This window comes from Lolium rigidum, chromosome 3 (assembly GCF_022539505.1).
Source record: "Lolium rigidum isolate FL_2022 chromosome 3, APGP_CSIRO_Lrig_0.1, whole genome shotgun sequence".
Taxonomy (NCBI): Eukaryota; Viridiplantae; Streptophyta; class Magnoliopsida; order Poales; family Poaceae; genus Lolium; species Lolium rigidum.
In genome coordinates this window covers 87463759-87480764 of record NC_061510.1, presented here as the reverse complement: position 1 = coordinate 87480764, position 17006 = coordinate 87463759, and the positions used below count along the sequence as shown (strand labels likewise).

The following is a 17006-nucleotide window of genomic DNA, read 5'->3' as shown; positions in this document are numbered from 1 at the left end:
TAAGTTCGACATGGACCCTTAGCTTTGCCCTGCAGGGAAATGTGAAGATGAAAGACGAACTACAGTTGAGCCCATTACTCACCTGACTCGCGAGCACGGCACAGCGAGGAGCGTGACAAAGCTATCGGCAACCGTGAGCTATACCGCCAGCACTGGGATTTTAACGCGCACACGGGGCCGGGAAACTGAACTCCGGAGCTAGCTAGGCAACAGAAGAAACTTCCAGGGCTGCACTGTCGCAGCGGTACAACTCCCACGGGACCAGCAGCGGACAAGGGAATGAGGCGAGGATCGTTGTTCACAGGTCCTGTGAATCTGTGATCATCTTGACATGTGAACCCACTAGGGCGTGCTGGCTGCTGGCTAGGCCCGGTGTTGGAGCACCACAAGGGCACTGCACCAAACCCCGCACGCGAGGACGCGACGCCACCGCTCTCCCTCGAGTAGCTCCGTGGTAGGTGCCCATGGCGGCCCGTGACCCGCCAGCCAATGGCGGCTCGCCAAGTGCGGGGAGAGCGGCCACCCCGGTGGCGCGCATACGACGGTACGCCGAAATGCCCCGCCTTTGCCGTCTTCTGTGCTTCTGCCTTCTGGCTATATATACCCTTCGAGTAGCTCTACTTACTGCGATCATATAGCTGGTACACATACATTAATCTTCAGGCATTCAGCAGCCCGTGAGAGCTTCGTACTCATTGTGAGAGGAGCCGCTATATAGAAGAAGATTGAGCAGACGAAGCTGCAGGGCGAGCTGACAGAGCGCCGGTGGAAGATGAGGAGCGGTAGCTCTGCTCTGAAACATGCGGTGGCGTTGTTCCTCGTGTCATGGATGGCGCACTGCGGCAATGAGCTCGTTGCCGCCGGGCCTCCTGGTCAGTCCCCTTCCTCCCGTCAAAAAAGTGTGCACTGCTTCTTCCTTCTCTTGCATTCTTCTCGTTCCCTGCTGTGTCTATCGGAGGATTTATGTAACGCTGTTTAACTCTTGGATGACTTGCAGCTGGCTGGTACGATTACTCTGCCTACACGGACGTAAGTTTCTTTACCGACCGATCCGCTGTTGTTTTCTTTCCATGAAGTAGCTTTCAGTAACTGCAACTCTGCAAGGTCTTAGCTTAGAGTATAGCTTCTTAGAACAGGCCGACACTCAAGTATGTTAAGCTCGTCTTCCTTGCTTTGATACGGTGTCATTGCTCTTCGGGAAACTAATGGGGCTTCGAGCTTTTCTTTGAGAGAGAAATGGTGTATATAGAGCTCGGAAGAGAATGAGGGGGAGATGTCGATGCCGGCCATTGGACCACCAACGTTTAATTCCTCTCCACAGTGTGCACCTGACGTTTTCTTCAGTGATTGTAGTTTTGTTTCCATGTGTGCGTTGGGAGACCACAAGCCCACTCGCACCAACCTGCAAAGAAAAAAAATTATCACATGGAGCAAGTGACAACTAGTATTATACTACACTCTTCGTGCCATGATTCATGTATACTAACTGAAATGAATATAAGTATTTAGTTCAGAATGCTTGCCCGATAGATGCTCTTGTTTGGAAGCCAGGCACGTTATGAGGCCGACCAACTGACACGGCAAATGAGCCGCTTAGTGATCATTAGTTGCATGCTTGCTTAGCTGCAGTTCATGTGTGCCCCGTGTCATTCTGTCCCTGTCCTATCCGTGACTAACTACCGTATGCTTAATTAATTAGTAGCACAATGGGTCAGGGGTTCAGTGAACTTACAGTGTGTAAAATATGCCTGCTAGCTCTGCCTCTGACGAGGAGTAAACTAGTTAACCCCATGCAGCATTCGTAGAATAAGTTGCTAATGGTGACTAAAACTGCGCGATCGATGTGCATGTCGTTCATTCAGTGCAGAGGCCAGCCGGAGCCGGCGCAGTACAACGGCGGGATTCTGAGGTACAGTAACAGCGACGACCCGACGGGGTACAAGACGACGGAGACCGGCGTCCTGTCCCCGGCGTTTGTGGTCTACGACCTCAACAAGACCACGATGTACACCTTCTCAGGTGAGCTCCAGAACCAGCTCCTTAGTTTTCCTGCCCAAAACTAGCTCGATTATGCAGGCTTCAATCCTATTCCATGTTTCGTTATGCAGGCTGGATCAAACTGGAAGGCTCTTCCTCGGCTCTGGTCACCGCGAGGCTGGCCCCGGACAACTCCGGCACCAGGTGCATCGGGACGGTTCTTGCCAGGAGCGACTGCTGGTCCTTCCTCAAGGGTGGCTTCACCCTGGACTGGCCAACGCAGACCTCGGTCATCTTCTTCCAGAACGCTGACAGGACCCCTATGAAGATCACGGTCGCGAGCGGCTCGCTGCAGCCGTTCACCATGGATCAATGGTCGATGCACCAAAAGGATACGATCCGGAAGGTACCTCTTTTTTGTTGTTCTTGTTGTGTTGTGCCAACTTGACCTCCCTAGCTAAGCTTGATCTGTTTTTGGTCGGAGCAGAGGAGGAAGCGGATGGCCACCATCCACGTCGCCGATCCGCACGGCACCCGCGTGGTCGGCGCGACGGTGTCTGTGCAGCAGACCGCCAAGGATTTCCCGTTCGGGTCGGCGATCGCCTCGACCATCTTGGGAAACGATGCTTACCAGGTCAGCATATCTGAATCTGTACTAAAACACCTTTCTCTTTGGATAATAATGATGTTCACGTCTGGAGTTTACCAGTACACGGATTAGGCATAAAAGCCACAATAATTTTATTATATCATTAAAAGTGAGGACAAGATAATATCTATTTAAGAGTCGTTCACTACTGCAACTAAAAAAGAGAGAGAATTCTAGTTAATGGTTTCAGTTTGTTCTGAATTTTTCAGCCTGTGACTGAAATACACCTTTTCTTTCACTGAAACAATGTTTATCAAGTTTGCTTATTTGAATCTGCAATCATGTCACTGTACTAAGAATGCCACTGAAACAATTTAATCACGTGTGTGCAGAAATGGTTCGTGGACCGCTTCAACGCGGCGGTGTTCGAGGACGAGCTCAAGTGGTACTCGACGGAGCCGGCGTCGGGGCTCCTACGCTTCGACGTGCCGGACCAGATGCTGGCGTTCGTGCGCTCCCACCGGGTCATGGTGCGCGGCCACAACATCTTCTGGGAGAACCAGGACGCGACGCCACGGTGGGTGAAGGGCCTCTCCCCGGAGGACCTCCGCTCCGCCGTGAACACGCGCATCCAGAGCCTCATGACCCGGTACCGCGGCGAGTTCGCGCACTGGGACGTCAACAACGAGATGCTGCACTACAACTTCTACGAGCAGCGCCTCGGCCCCAACGCGACGGCCGACTTCTTCAGCGTGGCGCAGGACGCCGACCCGCTCGCCACGCTCTTCATGAACGAGTACAACGTCGTCGAGACCTGCGACGACGTCTCCTCCACCGTCGACGCCTACGTCGCCAGGCTCAAGGACCTCAGGGCCGCCGGCGCCGTGCTCGAGGGGATCGGCCTCGAGGGCCACTTCTCCAAACCAAATATCCCTTACATGAGGGCCGTCCTTGACAAGCTCGCCACGCTTAACCTCCCCATCTGGTTCACCGAGGTCGACATCAACAACAAGTTCGATGCGCAGACGCAGGCCGTGTACCTGGAGCAGGTGCTCAGGGAGGCGTACGCGCACCCGGCGGTGAGTGGCGTCATGCTCTGGACGGCGCTGCACCAGGGCGGGTGTTACCAGATGTGCCTCACGGACTGGAACCTCAACAACCTACCCGTCGGGGACGTCGTCGACCGGCTGCTGCAGGAGTGGCAGACGGGCCAGGCGACCGGGCTCAGCGACGCGCACGGCGCCTACAGTTTCAGTGGCTACCTCGGCGAGTTCGTAGTCACCGTCAACTACGGCAACACCTCGGCACAGTCCACCTTCTCGCTATCTCCGGGGGACGAGACCAGGCACATCACCGTTCAGATTTGATTGCATGGAGCTGTCCAACCTTGCAGTTGGTAGCATCTTCTACCTCTACTAGTTGCATGCTTGGTAGTGCCGCTTAATTATACTAGTGTAGTGGTTGTTATGTGCATGATAGCTTCCATCATTATGTCATTGGGAGCTTGTCTCGTCTCGTCTAACATGTGAATTCCCCATGGCACGACGTGCTGCCGTGTGCGGGTGCCAAAGAAGTTGATCGCCGAGAACGAGTTGTAAATCTGTGTGATAGGAGCTGCATCGCCGTCTCTACCTCATCGGTTTCTTCGTCCCGATGGATACCTTCCCTGCCGTTTTTGTAGCATCGCCACCGCGACCAAGTTCAACAGTGAGCAAAAGAAATTAAAGTCAGATGAAATCAAAAGCATTAACCAATCTGATGCAAAAAAACTAGTCTAGCAAGTATATATATGTAGACTTATCTAAACACAATTTTCTTGGTACATTAGAAATATGAACATATTTAAATAAAAATAGAACCTAAAAAGTACCGATAATAATGCGTTAATGTGGTCAAGAAGTCAATTCTAATGTCAAATCTCTACCCACATTTTAAAAATCTTCCTTAATTTTGCGAATGTCCGGACTTCTAAACATCCCTCACTCGATGCAACATTACCTCGTGGCATATGGGGTTAGCAACTACAAAGTTGAAGATGTTGCCCATCATCAAGTTATTAAGTGTCATCAGACATCTTGTTGTGGACAAATCGATGTAACGCTTCCAATTACTCAATTCATCAATTAGCACAAGTGTTCTACCTAAATGCAAAAAAATAAATCAGAAAACGTACCTTCCCCCTTTGCTGGTCCTTTCCCCTTCATATTCATTTTAAGTCTCTAGATCAATCTCAATCTGCCTTTTAGCCGCTCTGTCGCAGTTTATCATGGGCGAGCCTCCCATGCACCGTTGTTAGCCGACCGCTGGAGAAATGCGCCGCACTGCAGGCCTGACACCCAACAATTGGCCGACCTCCGGAGTCCCTGCATCGTTCAGCCGTTCACCTGCCATGCCCAGCCCATATACTTTAAGGTCAGGCCGCCGCTAGCAGGGGCTATCGTTCGGTCTCTCTGGCTCTCTCGCTCGGTCATACAAACTGATCAGGAGGGGAAGAGGGAAGGTGATATTCACCAACCTGGTCGGCGTTTCCAGGGTACCGCACACCCCGCGCATGCCCAAAGTAGCCAGATGGGCCGCGGCCCAATAACATCATGTAATACAGTTTTTCTTTTTTCGTTTCTTTTTCTTTTTTTTCGGCTGATTCTTTTTAGACCCGATTTTTTAAAATATTTTAGTTTTTTCTGAAATTTAAATATTTTCAAAATTTGAACATTTTTTAGATTGAACAATTTTCAAATTGGAAAAATTTTGAACATTTTTTAGAATGAACATTTTTTCAAAATTCGATTTTTCCCAAAATTTGAACATTTTTCGGATATGAACAATTTTTTAGCTTTGAACAATTTTCATTTGAACACTTTTCAAAATTTGAATTTTTTTGAATTTAAACTATTTGCAAATTTGAACTTTTTCAATTTTGAACAAAAAGAAAAATAAACAAAAAAGAAAGGAAACAAAAAAGAAAAAACAGAAATAGAAATAGAAACAGAAAACGAAAAAAAAAAGATGAAAATTGGTCAGGCCCAATACTCTCGACCAGGGTGTGCGGTGCCTGGTAGGCACCAACCTGGCCGGTGTATAGGATTTCCAGGGGAAGAGAGGGGATCCCTATTCGCCGCTCATAGCGGGAGCGAATCGCTCCCGCTCAAGCGACGGACGGGGTGGGCCGGCCCATTAGCGCTAGTACGTACGGGCTTTTCCTTTGTTTTCTGATTTTTTCGGGGGGTCTTAGGTTTTTTCGTTTTTGTTTGTTTCTTTTTGGTTTTTGCTGTGTTGGTTTTGCTGATTTCGAATTTTGTTCAGATTAGTTTTTTGTTCAGATTTTAAAAACGTGCACATTATAGATTTGTTCAAATTCGATTTTTTTCAAATTTGAAATTTGTTCAAATACGAAATTTGTTCAAATTTGAATTTTGTTCAAAAAACAATTTTGTTCGTTTAAAATTGTTTGTTCAAATTTTAATTCTGTTCGATTTAAATATTTTTTCAGAATCTAAATATTTGTTAAAATAAAAACCTAAAGAAAACCGGAGCACATCATCTACTAGGGACGGAAGGAGTGTGCGGGCGAAGGTAAATGGGCCTGGCCCAGGAAGCGTTCCCTTGAGCGATTGGGGTCAGCATCGCTCAAAGCGATGCATAGGATCCCCCGGGAAGAGAGGCAAGGGAACGGATCGTGGGGTAGTTGGCCCAAGTCAACACGGGCCACCAGAGAAAGGGCCAAGTCTATTTCTCTACAAAAATCCACCAAATTGGGAAAAAAACATCATGATTAAAATGCTTTTATATTTTGATCACGATATGTGGGTGGTGCTACCGTTCAATATACTATAGACTGTGTGGTAGGTCGTAGATCTTCTATTTTGCACGCTTTTAGAGTTGTTGAACTTCCTTTTTTAATCTTTTCATCACGATATGTTATATGTAGGTGGTGCTACCGCACAATCAGGGACGGATGAAAGGGGTGCAGGGGGAGGGGGACGAGCGGGGGCTAAGCCACCCCCAACAATCTCATTTTCTTCATAAATTCCATAAGAATGATGCCCGTACTTAGTAATTCTAAGCCGCTTTTCTCCCTCCAACATGATTATGCCCCCTCCAAGGCTAATGGACGGCTCCGTCCCTGCGTGACATGTATTGTTTCAGCCTTCATAGTTAGATTAGCATCTTAGCAAATGAGTAAAAAAAATGGACGTAAAACCATCCTGGAGGCAGTGCAGGAAACAGTAAAAGACTTGGGAACAAACACACAAGATCACCATGCTATGATTTTGCATGCGCCATGGAACCCCCCCCCCCCCCCACAAGGCACCGCCGTCCGCGGTGGTGCGGAATTTATTTTATCAAACATCTAGCAAGCTGCAGATCTTTCCCACACCTCCTCATGCAGCAATTTCAGAAGAGTCATTTCATCAAGAAGAACGCAATGGCAACTCCCGTGAATACGTGATGTGACTCGACTTGGGTCAATCCTATGCGGCCCAACGAGAAAAAAGAATTACACAAGTGGATGTATTTCTATTCCTGTGCTTTCGTGGAAAAGTTACAATGTACATGTCCAATTGAACGGTGAGATTCATGCTTCTCAAAGGCATGAATAGTGCAATTTGATGCTTGCATCTCTGAACAATAGGGGCAAACACCGGATCACAATTAATTTATATGGAAACTACAAATGTGTCTCAACTTGGGTCAATCCTATGCGGCCCAACGAGAAAAAAGAATTACACAAGTGGATGTATTTCTATTCCTATGCTTTCGTGGAAAAGTTACAATGTACATGTCCAATTGAACGGTGAGATTCATGCTTCTCAAAGGCATGAATAGTGCAATTTGATGCTTGCATCTCTGAACAATAGGGGCAAACACCGGATCACAATTAATTTATATGGAAACTACAAATACTCAAGTAGTAAGAAATGGATTCCCTCGTTTCTCTCGCTTCACCTGTAGAATTCAAAGAAATGTACTACCGTATATTTTGTTAGGTGCATGTGGCCATTTAACTGAAGCACATGATTGTATGGACTTGGGAGTTTCTTTTCTACGACCCAACTTTATATATTACTAGACAGATATGTGTGCTTCGCCACGCCGGCTGCATAGCGTTTGATTTTACTGTGGTAGACGTGGCGATTTTGCACATGTGTTCCGCTATGTTGCTATCGTTCATAACATGTTTTTTGGTGATGCTCTTGGACTGGAAGTGCTATATATTTTTGAGGTGAAGAAGTTTTATCTGTTGTGGTAAATGGAGAGAAAGGGTCTCTGAATTGGTGGATGACAGGTGACAGGTGACGACACATCACACCCTTGAGATTAGCACTTAATTTATCCTCAAAATAGCATTAATGTATGGGCCAAATAAACTTTGTGTATCATCGTTCCAATTCATGTTAGTGGTTTTGGATAGTTGAAATGTTCACAATCCAGAAGTTACTTAGATAAATACCGGCTTTAAGGGTTCAAATAGTAAACACGGACACAAATCATACATTTGAAAGAAGATATTATTGGGAAGGATACCAACAGTGGTGTACAAATTAGTGAATTGCATAGGACATGGCCTAGGAGTGACAATAGTGTACTTTAGATTGGCACTTAACTGTATCTTTGTCTCCATTATTGAAGGCAGTCTAGACTCAACATAACAGCAGCAAATTTCATATGAAAATAATAATAGAAAAAAGCTCTTCTAGCTGAAAACCATGCAGATGCTCCTTTCACTTTCTCACTCATTTTTTTCATAGTGAAACTCTGCAACATAATTCTTGAGACACACGTGCCCAACACTGTAAGAAAGTGGCAGAAAATATGGTGCTTACCTCACAGTAGGAAAATTTTCACTGTATCTATCTTGCTTAACTGAATATAGCCAATTTATTTATCTTGATTAACTAACAGTAGGGCTAGGATTAACTCTATCTTCCTTTTTTTTGCGAGTACAAAGAACTCTATCTTCCTTAACTGAAAACTGTTGTCCTATGTATCAATGCTTGGTTGTTCAATGTACTTATCCATTAATATTGTATGTGCACTTTGGATGATGACATACGGGAAATCAGATTTAATTTCTCTGGTGAAGATAATCTAGAGAAAACTATGTGCAGTTTCGATATCACTGTTCTGAATTTGATGGCATTGTGTTATGGTGCTACTAGAGGGATGGCACGAGAGGGCCGGCCGGGGGTCTTGCCCACGGCCGGTGGCAAGAGGAAAGAGATTTCCTTCTTAATTCTTGCTTGATTAGATTGATACATGTCCTCTCCATATATAGAGAGGTTTACTTGGCTCCCAAGCAAGACTTACTTGACCCCTAAGCAAACCATAAGACTAACGGGCCTAGGCCCATGACGTACTCTAACACTACACCCCACCTGGACACGCAGCTCGTCCTCGAGCTGCAACCTAAACAAACCATGACTCGACGCAACACAAACCTAACACCTAAAAACGAGCCTTTTACATCTCGGCTTGTTTTATTACTCTCAACCTGAAATGGACTGGGACGCTTTATTGTTGACCCCCGAACATAAAGTGGACACCGTCCGCTCGTCGGACGTGCACCTGCATGACCACCCGGATCCCATGGAAACCGGCGGGACAAAAGGAGCCCGCGCGGCGGCCGGTGGCGGAATGCGGTGGTGCTACGCGGTGCGCTCCTGTCGGTGACACCATGCCTTCTCCCCGCCGAATGACCTGTCGATGGCGCAGACTTTGAGGTCGCTGCCCGCGGGAAAAACAGCATGTCCGCCGCCCGTGGGGGAAACCGTACGCCCAAGATCCCCGACACAGCGGACGAGATCGAGGTCCGTTGCGCAATGAAGCGCAACTTGAAGGAGCTGCAGCTGCAGATCACGCATCTCCCGCACACGCCGACGCACAAGGAGGCCGCGCGCAGCAGCTTGCAGCCTCACCGCCGCCAACACGTGGCGGATAGCGATCCAAGCCGGAAGCGGTGACGGCGACGGAGGGAAACAGACCTGGTGGAAGGGCATCCCGGGCGGTGTCGATGTAGAGCCCGAGGCCAAGGTCGCTCCCACACCGCCAAAAGGCAGGGACGGCGTCGGTGGCGGCAGCAGCCGCTGCTGCGGTGTTGGTGGCGACGGCAGCTGCTGCTGTTGTAGCTGCCCACCGAATGGCAGGGACAGCGTCGGTGAGGACAGCAGCTGCAGCGGCGGCGACGACAGCTGCTGCTGTTGCTACTGCAGCGTCCCGGTGGGGAAGAAGGCGGCCGACTGCTGGTGAAGAGGGACCCATGGCGCCGAGGTAGGGCCCAGCCCGGAGATGGTGGACAGCGGCAGCGGGGACTGCAACAGCCCGGCGTCGGGTGGCGGCGACAACAACAGCAGCGTCGGCAGCAGCGGCCCAGCGATCGCGGCGGAGGCCGCCTGGTGCATCAGCTGCCACGGCAGCCCGTAGGGACCGGCCAGGAAGAGGCGGATCTCCTGGACAGCAGTGGTGAGATCGCGGATTGCTGCGGTGATCTCCACCGGGGAGAGAACGGCGGGGACGTCGGAGTGCAGCGTCGGCGGGTGGGAAGAACTCGGTGGAGGGCTGGACATGATCGAACCCGGGAAAGCTGATACCAAGTGTTATGTGGCTGCTAGGGTTTGGGAGGGAGAGAGATGGCTGCGATGGCGCGAGAGGGCCGGCCGGGGGCTTTGCCCACGGCCGGTGGCAAGAGGGAAGGGATATCCTTCTTAATTCTTGCTTGATTAGATTGATACATCTTCTCTCCATATATAGAGAGGTTTACTTGGCTCCCAAGCAAGACTTACTTGACCCCTAAGCAAACCATAAGACTAACGGGCCTAGGCCCATGACGTACTCTAACACATTGTCTATGTTTATAACATTGAAAGTACAATGTACTATGTTAAGGAAAAGGGAAAAGGCATTGAAAGAATGGAGGTTGTTACTAGCATGGAAAAGATGGAGAAAATGTTAGAATTACTTGACTATAAAAAGGTGTTCAAAATAACTGTTATCAAACATAGTGCAGCAGTCCGAGCTGATTGAACAAGGATAAATTGGAACTCATGTCCCAATTAATGAGCCAGTTCTTCTTTTTGTGGACAAATATGCACAGTCACACATTAGTCCCTAAGTAGGGACTATAGATAGGACTCATCCCTTGCATTGATTTTGTCTAGCAACCTATCCGGGTGTGTGTTTATCGTTTTTTCTAAGTTCAATGGATTACTAATAATAGGCTCGTACCTAGTTGGTGGAGAGGCTAGGGGTAGTAAATATTCCGATTCCTAAAAACAAATATGTTCCACAAACTACATGTACATTGCTAGGAATCTCTGTTGTTCCCCGTCAACAAATATTTCAGAATGTACCTTTTCTATGGTTTTTTATTAAGATAGTGTTGAACTGAAGCAAAAAGAGTGTTGAACTGAAGCAAAAAAGAGCGTTGAACTGAAGCATCTTGGTCCTTACTCCTTAGATAACCTTTCTAGTAGCTGACGAGGTAATTTTACTTCGGAGCTAAATAGCTAGTGCGCTCACAAACTTTTTCCCTTCCTTAAGCATACTCACCATTATAAAAGTTATGTTGCCTCTGTATTCTACTTCTATGGCCTCCTACCAGGACATAATGTAGCACACACACAACCTCAACCATAGTCGACATACGGGAGAAAGAGTCTGCAATGAAAATTAGGATGGGTTGCATCCGCAAGTGCATTACATTAGGAATATGAAGTACTGGGAAACACGTCTCATGCCACAGCTGTTTTGGTTGATATTATAGATGGCATGTAGGTGGAATCAACTGCATGCTATGCTGAAGCGTGAGGAGACCAATTTGAGGGGCTGCAATCGTAAGGTGATTGTCAAGGATAGCTGCCACGGAAACGGGAGTGAGCGGTACGTGGAGATCGGTTATATCCATCATAACCATCCTACTTGATGTTGTCATGAACGCGAGCATGAACTCTAAAATGGCGCTGATGACAATCCCAATTATTCCGATCAGTATGATAATGCGGACAAAAGAGTGTGTTGTGCATTCTGCTTGCGAATGCCCGCAATATCACTCAACATCACCTGGAACGTGGAAAGTGGCACCGACGAGGCGACCACCAGAGAGAAGACACATGCTCATACTGGTTGTCCACTTCGTTGAAGTACTTCTGAGCAAACAACAAAGATTGTGCGAAGGAAAGAAAAACTTAGACTGCAAACGCTTCACCCTTTCTGGTCTCAGACATTTAGACGCAGTTCTGCCTCACTGCAATGTGAATTTTACATTTCTCAGTCACAGTGCAGGTTCTGTGCTACTAGAGCCCGGGCAGCGACTTGTACGGTTTTGCTCTCCGAGAATTCATAATTCCAATTTGTGAAGTATTCTACGTAGTACTACTGTCTGTTGGTGCCCCGTGCAAATACACGCACACACGTACGTCATGTCTTGTGTTACTTCGTCATGTCGTCTCTCCCGAATCAAAGGCCTCAAGCCCTCAACATTGACATTGTGCAGTCCAGATGAAGTTATTTTTTTTCTTAGTTACTGTTTTTTATCGGAAGACACCGGAAATCTGCTTATCGCAAAATCTCGGAAATCTCGGATTTTTCCGTCCAAGATTATTTGAACAGAATTTAAATTTAAAAAAATTCATGTACCAAACAAAGATATTTCCAGAGTAAACTTATGGTACTGGTTAACCATCATAGCGGTAAGAACATTCGCTGAATTGGAACAGTCGAGGTCTCGAATAACCGTCACGCCAACACGTTTTCTTCTTTTTAAGCAAAAAAAGATCATAAAATAGTCGAAACAGAAAATCTGAGTTGAAGAGTACTTTAATCTCATGACGTTAAAGTATGCTCACGTGAACCTGACCACTGCGGTGCACAAGGCTCTATGGTTAGTACTGCATACGTCGCTTACGTGTAAGCAAAGATTGGAATTTAAATTCAAATTAAGCCAAAAAAAATTTTACCGGCATCAGTATTTCTTGGGGATAAGGAGATTTTTGGTTCCCGGTCGGTTTTTGAAATTCTTGGCCGAGAAAAAAAACCTTGATCGAGACTCAATCCAAATGCATTCCTCCGTGCTGCTAGTCAACAAACCTAAGAGTATGTCTAGCAAATCCCCTACTTTTCTGCCCCGTAAAACATGAGTATTTCGCCCTGTATAAAAAAAAATGCTCATAGCTAGATCATTCCGTCTAGCAGACCCCGTATTTCACCCCGTATATTTGAAAATTTTAAAACCCCGGAAAATTTGTTCATAGTTCATAGTTCATAGATAGTTGATCACACTTACGGATCATACATACATACATACAGAATTGCGCGATCCTAAATGGATCGCGACTTCTAGTCGGAGAGGTCGATGATGTAAGCGTTCGCCTCCGCCTCCCGCGCCTCTGCCTCCTTCACGGCGGCGATGGCCGCCGCCTTCTCTTCTTCCTCCGCCCTCTTCTTGTTGGCATCGTCCTTGAGGGACGCGGCTATCGCCTGCAAGAAGAGGGGGTCTTCCCCCTCCTCTGCCTCCTCCGCATGCTCCTCCTGCTCGCCGGCTGGCGGCGCGAATCCGCCGCTGGTGCTCGCCGCCCACGCCGCCTTCGATCGGCGGTTCCACTCCCAGTCCACGCGCCACTTCTCGAAGGCGGGGCCGCTCATCGGCTTGAGCGGCAGATCCGCCTTGTACCAAAGCCCGCCCGACGCGAACTCGCGGAGCGACGCCGGCATGTGCAGGGCGCCGCCGTACCTGCACGCCGCGCCCCGGCGGCGGACAACTTGCACTGTCGTCGCCACGCGTCCTCGAGGTTGTCCGGCGAGCGGGATCGCTTCGATCCGCTCGCGGGCGACGCGGAACTGGAGCGGCGAGAAGACATAGCCTGCGCGGGGGAAATGCGGAGGCGAGCTTTGCGGAATTGCTCGCCGGAGCTAAGCGGGGAGGCGACGGCGCACGACGAAGCTAGTGTTGCGAGTGAGGGGTTAACCACTCACTCGCACCTTCGCCCGGTATAAGTAGGGGGCGGCGGTGCGGATTTCCTGGCCCCGTATTCTGCCGAAACGGGCCAGCCCTAATACGGGGCCTGCTAGACGGCCCAAACCGCACCTGCCCCATATCCCGCCGGAATTTTACGGGGTGGGCGGGTTTTAAGGGGCCTGTTAGACATGCTCTAAGCTACGTACCTAATTAAGTACTCCTCATCATCGTGGTGCGCCATGGTGCCTAAAGTTCCGATGAAGTCCAAAAACAAGGTTCAACGTCGCCAGCCTTCATGATTTTTTTGAGTAACCCATGCTCTTTTTTCCGAAATTTCACCAATATATTGATAATCATCCATAGCAATGCAGAAAAACCAAATAAAGATTATAAATAGGTAGGCACCTACTCACATGTTAATTTGTGGCGGTGGCGAGATGGGACCCTGGATTGGTATCCGAAAAATGCATCTTCTCTCACAATGAGTCAGCTTGTTGCTGTCGGTCTTATGGAAATTAGGGGCATCGGTGGTGGGGACGAATTGTTCGTCTGCCTGCAGTAGATCGATGACCGCGACGCGGCCACCAGCTGCGGGGATGATCTGAATGGCCGTCCTTGGATCACCACCTAGCGTACAAATGATAAGATGATCTAGGTGACCGCCCTTTGATCTAAAGGGCGAGGTGGAATAATTTGAACGGTAGCAGCCGAATCCTTGGCGTGCGGGGATGACCACGTCGCCGCCGGAGCCAGGTATGAGGGAATGGCAGTGCTGACCGGCGATGTGCGAATGGCTTTCGCGACCTGGGATGTTGCGACCTGGGATGTTGTTTCGATCTTGGCGATACTTAGATCATCTCCAGTCGCGTCCCCCAAACCGTCCTCAAAGGGATTTGGGGCGCGCCGGACAAAAAAACGATCCAGTCGCGTCCCCCAAAGCCCATTTTTATCCGGCGCGCCCCTATACGGTGTCCGGCGCCCCGAGCCCGTCCCCGTTCCATAGGGGACGCTCCGGACACGCCGGACACAACGAAAAGCGAGGCGAACCGACGCGGGCCCGACGCGTCAGCGGCACGGAAGGCTAAAATCCCGTCGCCTACCTTTGGTCAAGCGACGTTAATGGCGTCCCTGTTTTCCCAGGCGACGCGTCTCGTCGTGCATGGCCGCGTGGCCGTCCGCGCCGGAGTTATTGCGTGCAACCACCCGCTGCCGCTGCTGTTTTAAGACGCCCTGCAGTTCTCGCCGCTCACAATCCTTCTCGTCGCCGCCGCCTCCCCCCTCCCAGATCTTCTCCTCGCCGCTCCAAAAATGTCGAGCTCGTCCTCCCGCAAGATCGCCGCGGCGAAGGGCTTCGACCGCGGCAGCCTCACCGTGCCGGAAGCGTGGGCGCTGTACCGCGCCCGGAATCCAGTGCCGCCGGACATGCGGCCGCCAGCGGCCGGCGGGCCGGAAGATGGCCGTGAACGGCATTGGCGTCCCGCCGCCGCCGAAGTCGCGCACGGACCAATGGAGGGACGCCATCAAGGCCCGTCGGGCTCAACTCACCGCCGAGGAGCGGTTGGATCCGACGTGGGCGGCTGACAACAACGACGCCTGGTGGACGACGTACTTCAAGGCGAAGTACGACGTCGAGATGCATTGCACCGACAACCTCGTCGGCGGCCCCAACAGCTGGAACAAGGACGGCCGCGCCCTGTTCTGGGGCGTTCCGGGGCGCACCCTCGACAACATCATCCGCGGCATCCGCAACGGCGCTCCAAGGTTGGAGATGCCGTCGTCGCCGCCGCCGTCTCCTCAATGGCAGCCGAGGAGGACGACGTACTCGTCCTCCTCGCACTCTTCTTCCTCGGGACCGGCGCGATCGACGCCGTCCTCGTCGTACCGGTCGGCGCCCTACACCGTCCCCAAACGGGAGGTCAAGGAGGAGCCGGCGACGCCCGTCAACACGAGGCATGGCGGCAGCGGCAGTGGCAGCCGGCGGCAGCAAGGGAGGCGCGGCGGCGCCCTCCTCATCCCGAAGCCGGAGGTGAAGGAGGAGCCGGAGGAAGCGTCGCAGGCGGCGCTGGCCGGCGGAGTACGAGCGGCAGCGAGCGGCTCATCGCCAGCGGCGACGACCCCGAGGACTCCCCGGGGCTGCGGGCGGCGTTCTTGGCATCCATGAACGACAAGGACGCCTGGAGGGGCGACCTGGACGCGGCGATCGCCATGTCCATCCGCGACGCCGGCAAGCCGCTGGTGGACCTCACCGACGACGGCGAGGCAGGACAAAGCGGCTTGGTGAAGGACGAGCCCGTCGACGAGCACGTCAAGCAGGAGGTCGTCACCGACGCCATGTACAATTTCCAGCAGTACTACGACGCCTCCGGCCGCCGCAAGTGGTTCTAGATTAGGTTTAGTTTAAATTTAGTCAAATTTCGTTCGAATCTATGTAAGTTTGGACGAATCTAATCGAATCTAGTTAAGTTTAAAATTTGCGAAATTTTATTTGGGGGACGCGACTGGGGAGCGACGTCCCCCAAACGCGGCACGAACGAAACACGTCCCCCAAACGCTCAATCCGGCGCGGTTTGGGGGACGCGACTGGAGATGCTCTTAGCCGCGTCCCCCAAACCGCACCGGATTGAGCGTTTGGGGGACGTGTTTTGTTCGTGCCGCCTTTGGAAGACGTCGCTCCCTAGCCGCGTCCCCCAAACGCCTCCCCCAAACATTTAAAATATTTTTTTTGACATTTTTATTTCAATTTCCACAAACTAATACATAATTGGTTACGTGGTTTCCACAAACCAATACATAGTTGGAACCGTGGTGGACACAAATATAAAATATTGCAAATAAACTAAACCTAACTAGGCCGTGCATCAGACGTTTCCTGTGTTCGCTGCTAAGAAAGAACACTCGAGGGCACACCCAGTAACCTAAACTGGAAAATCCAGCGGGAGGATGGTGCCCTTGTTGGTTCTACCGATGAGGCGAACAGGCAGAAACCTCCGTGCACGTATTCGCTGCGAAGAAACAACACTCAGTCGTCCTCCTCGTCGGTGTTGTCGCCGTGGGAGTCCCTGTCGCCGTGGTAGTCCCGGCGGCAGCGCATCTCGTCGAAGACCTTGACGCTCATGCCCCTGTTGCCGAAGTAGGAGAACAGGAGGATGAAGCCGGCTTCGAGGCTGTGGTGGCGCGCGGACTTCTCCCAGCCGATGTTGAGGTACATCTTGCCGCGTGCGTCGTAGATCGTGTCGACGATCCACCGGTAGTAGCCGCACGAAGCCTCCCGCAGATGCATCTTGCGCGGGCGTACGCCGCCGACGTACTCGGCGAAGGAGTCCGACAGCCTCTGGATGCCGCGCGGGTCGCTCTTGAGGACGAGGACGAACTCGAACAGCACGTCCGGCTCCACGTCCATCTCCGACGATGAAGACGACGGCGTGGGAGGCGACGGCGAGCGTTCAGCTATGCCGCGGCCACGACCACGACCACGGCAGCGGCCGCGAG

At 50.6% G+C, this 17006-nt stretch overlaps 1 protein-coding gene across 2 annotated transcripts; it reads left to right on the top strand.

The window, feature by feature from the left end:
* The first annotated feature begins 652 nt into the window (after positions 1-652).
* On the top strand, positions 653-3933 carry LOC124697332 (endo-1,4-beta-xylanase 5-like). Of its 2 annotated transcripts, none has more exons than XM_047229940.1 (6): positions 653-872; positions 998-1029; positions 1863-2019; positions 2109-2383; positions 2465-2611; positions 2959-3933. In XM_047229940.1, exons 1-6 carry the CDS (start codon positions 773-775, stop codon positions 3931-3933), a joined length of 1686 nt encoding a protein of 561 aa, XP_047085896.1. In that variant the 5' UTR covers positions 653-772. The 2 variants fall into 2 exon arrangements, with proteins under 2 accessions (XP_047085896.1, XP_047085895.1); XM_047229939.1 differs by having other exon boundaries at positions 653-899.
* Positions 3934-17006: the final 13073 nt, after the last annotated feature.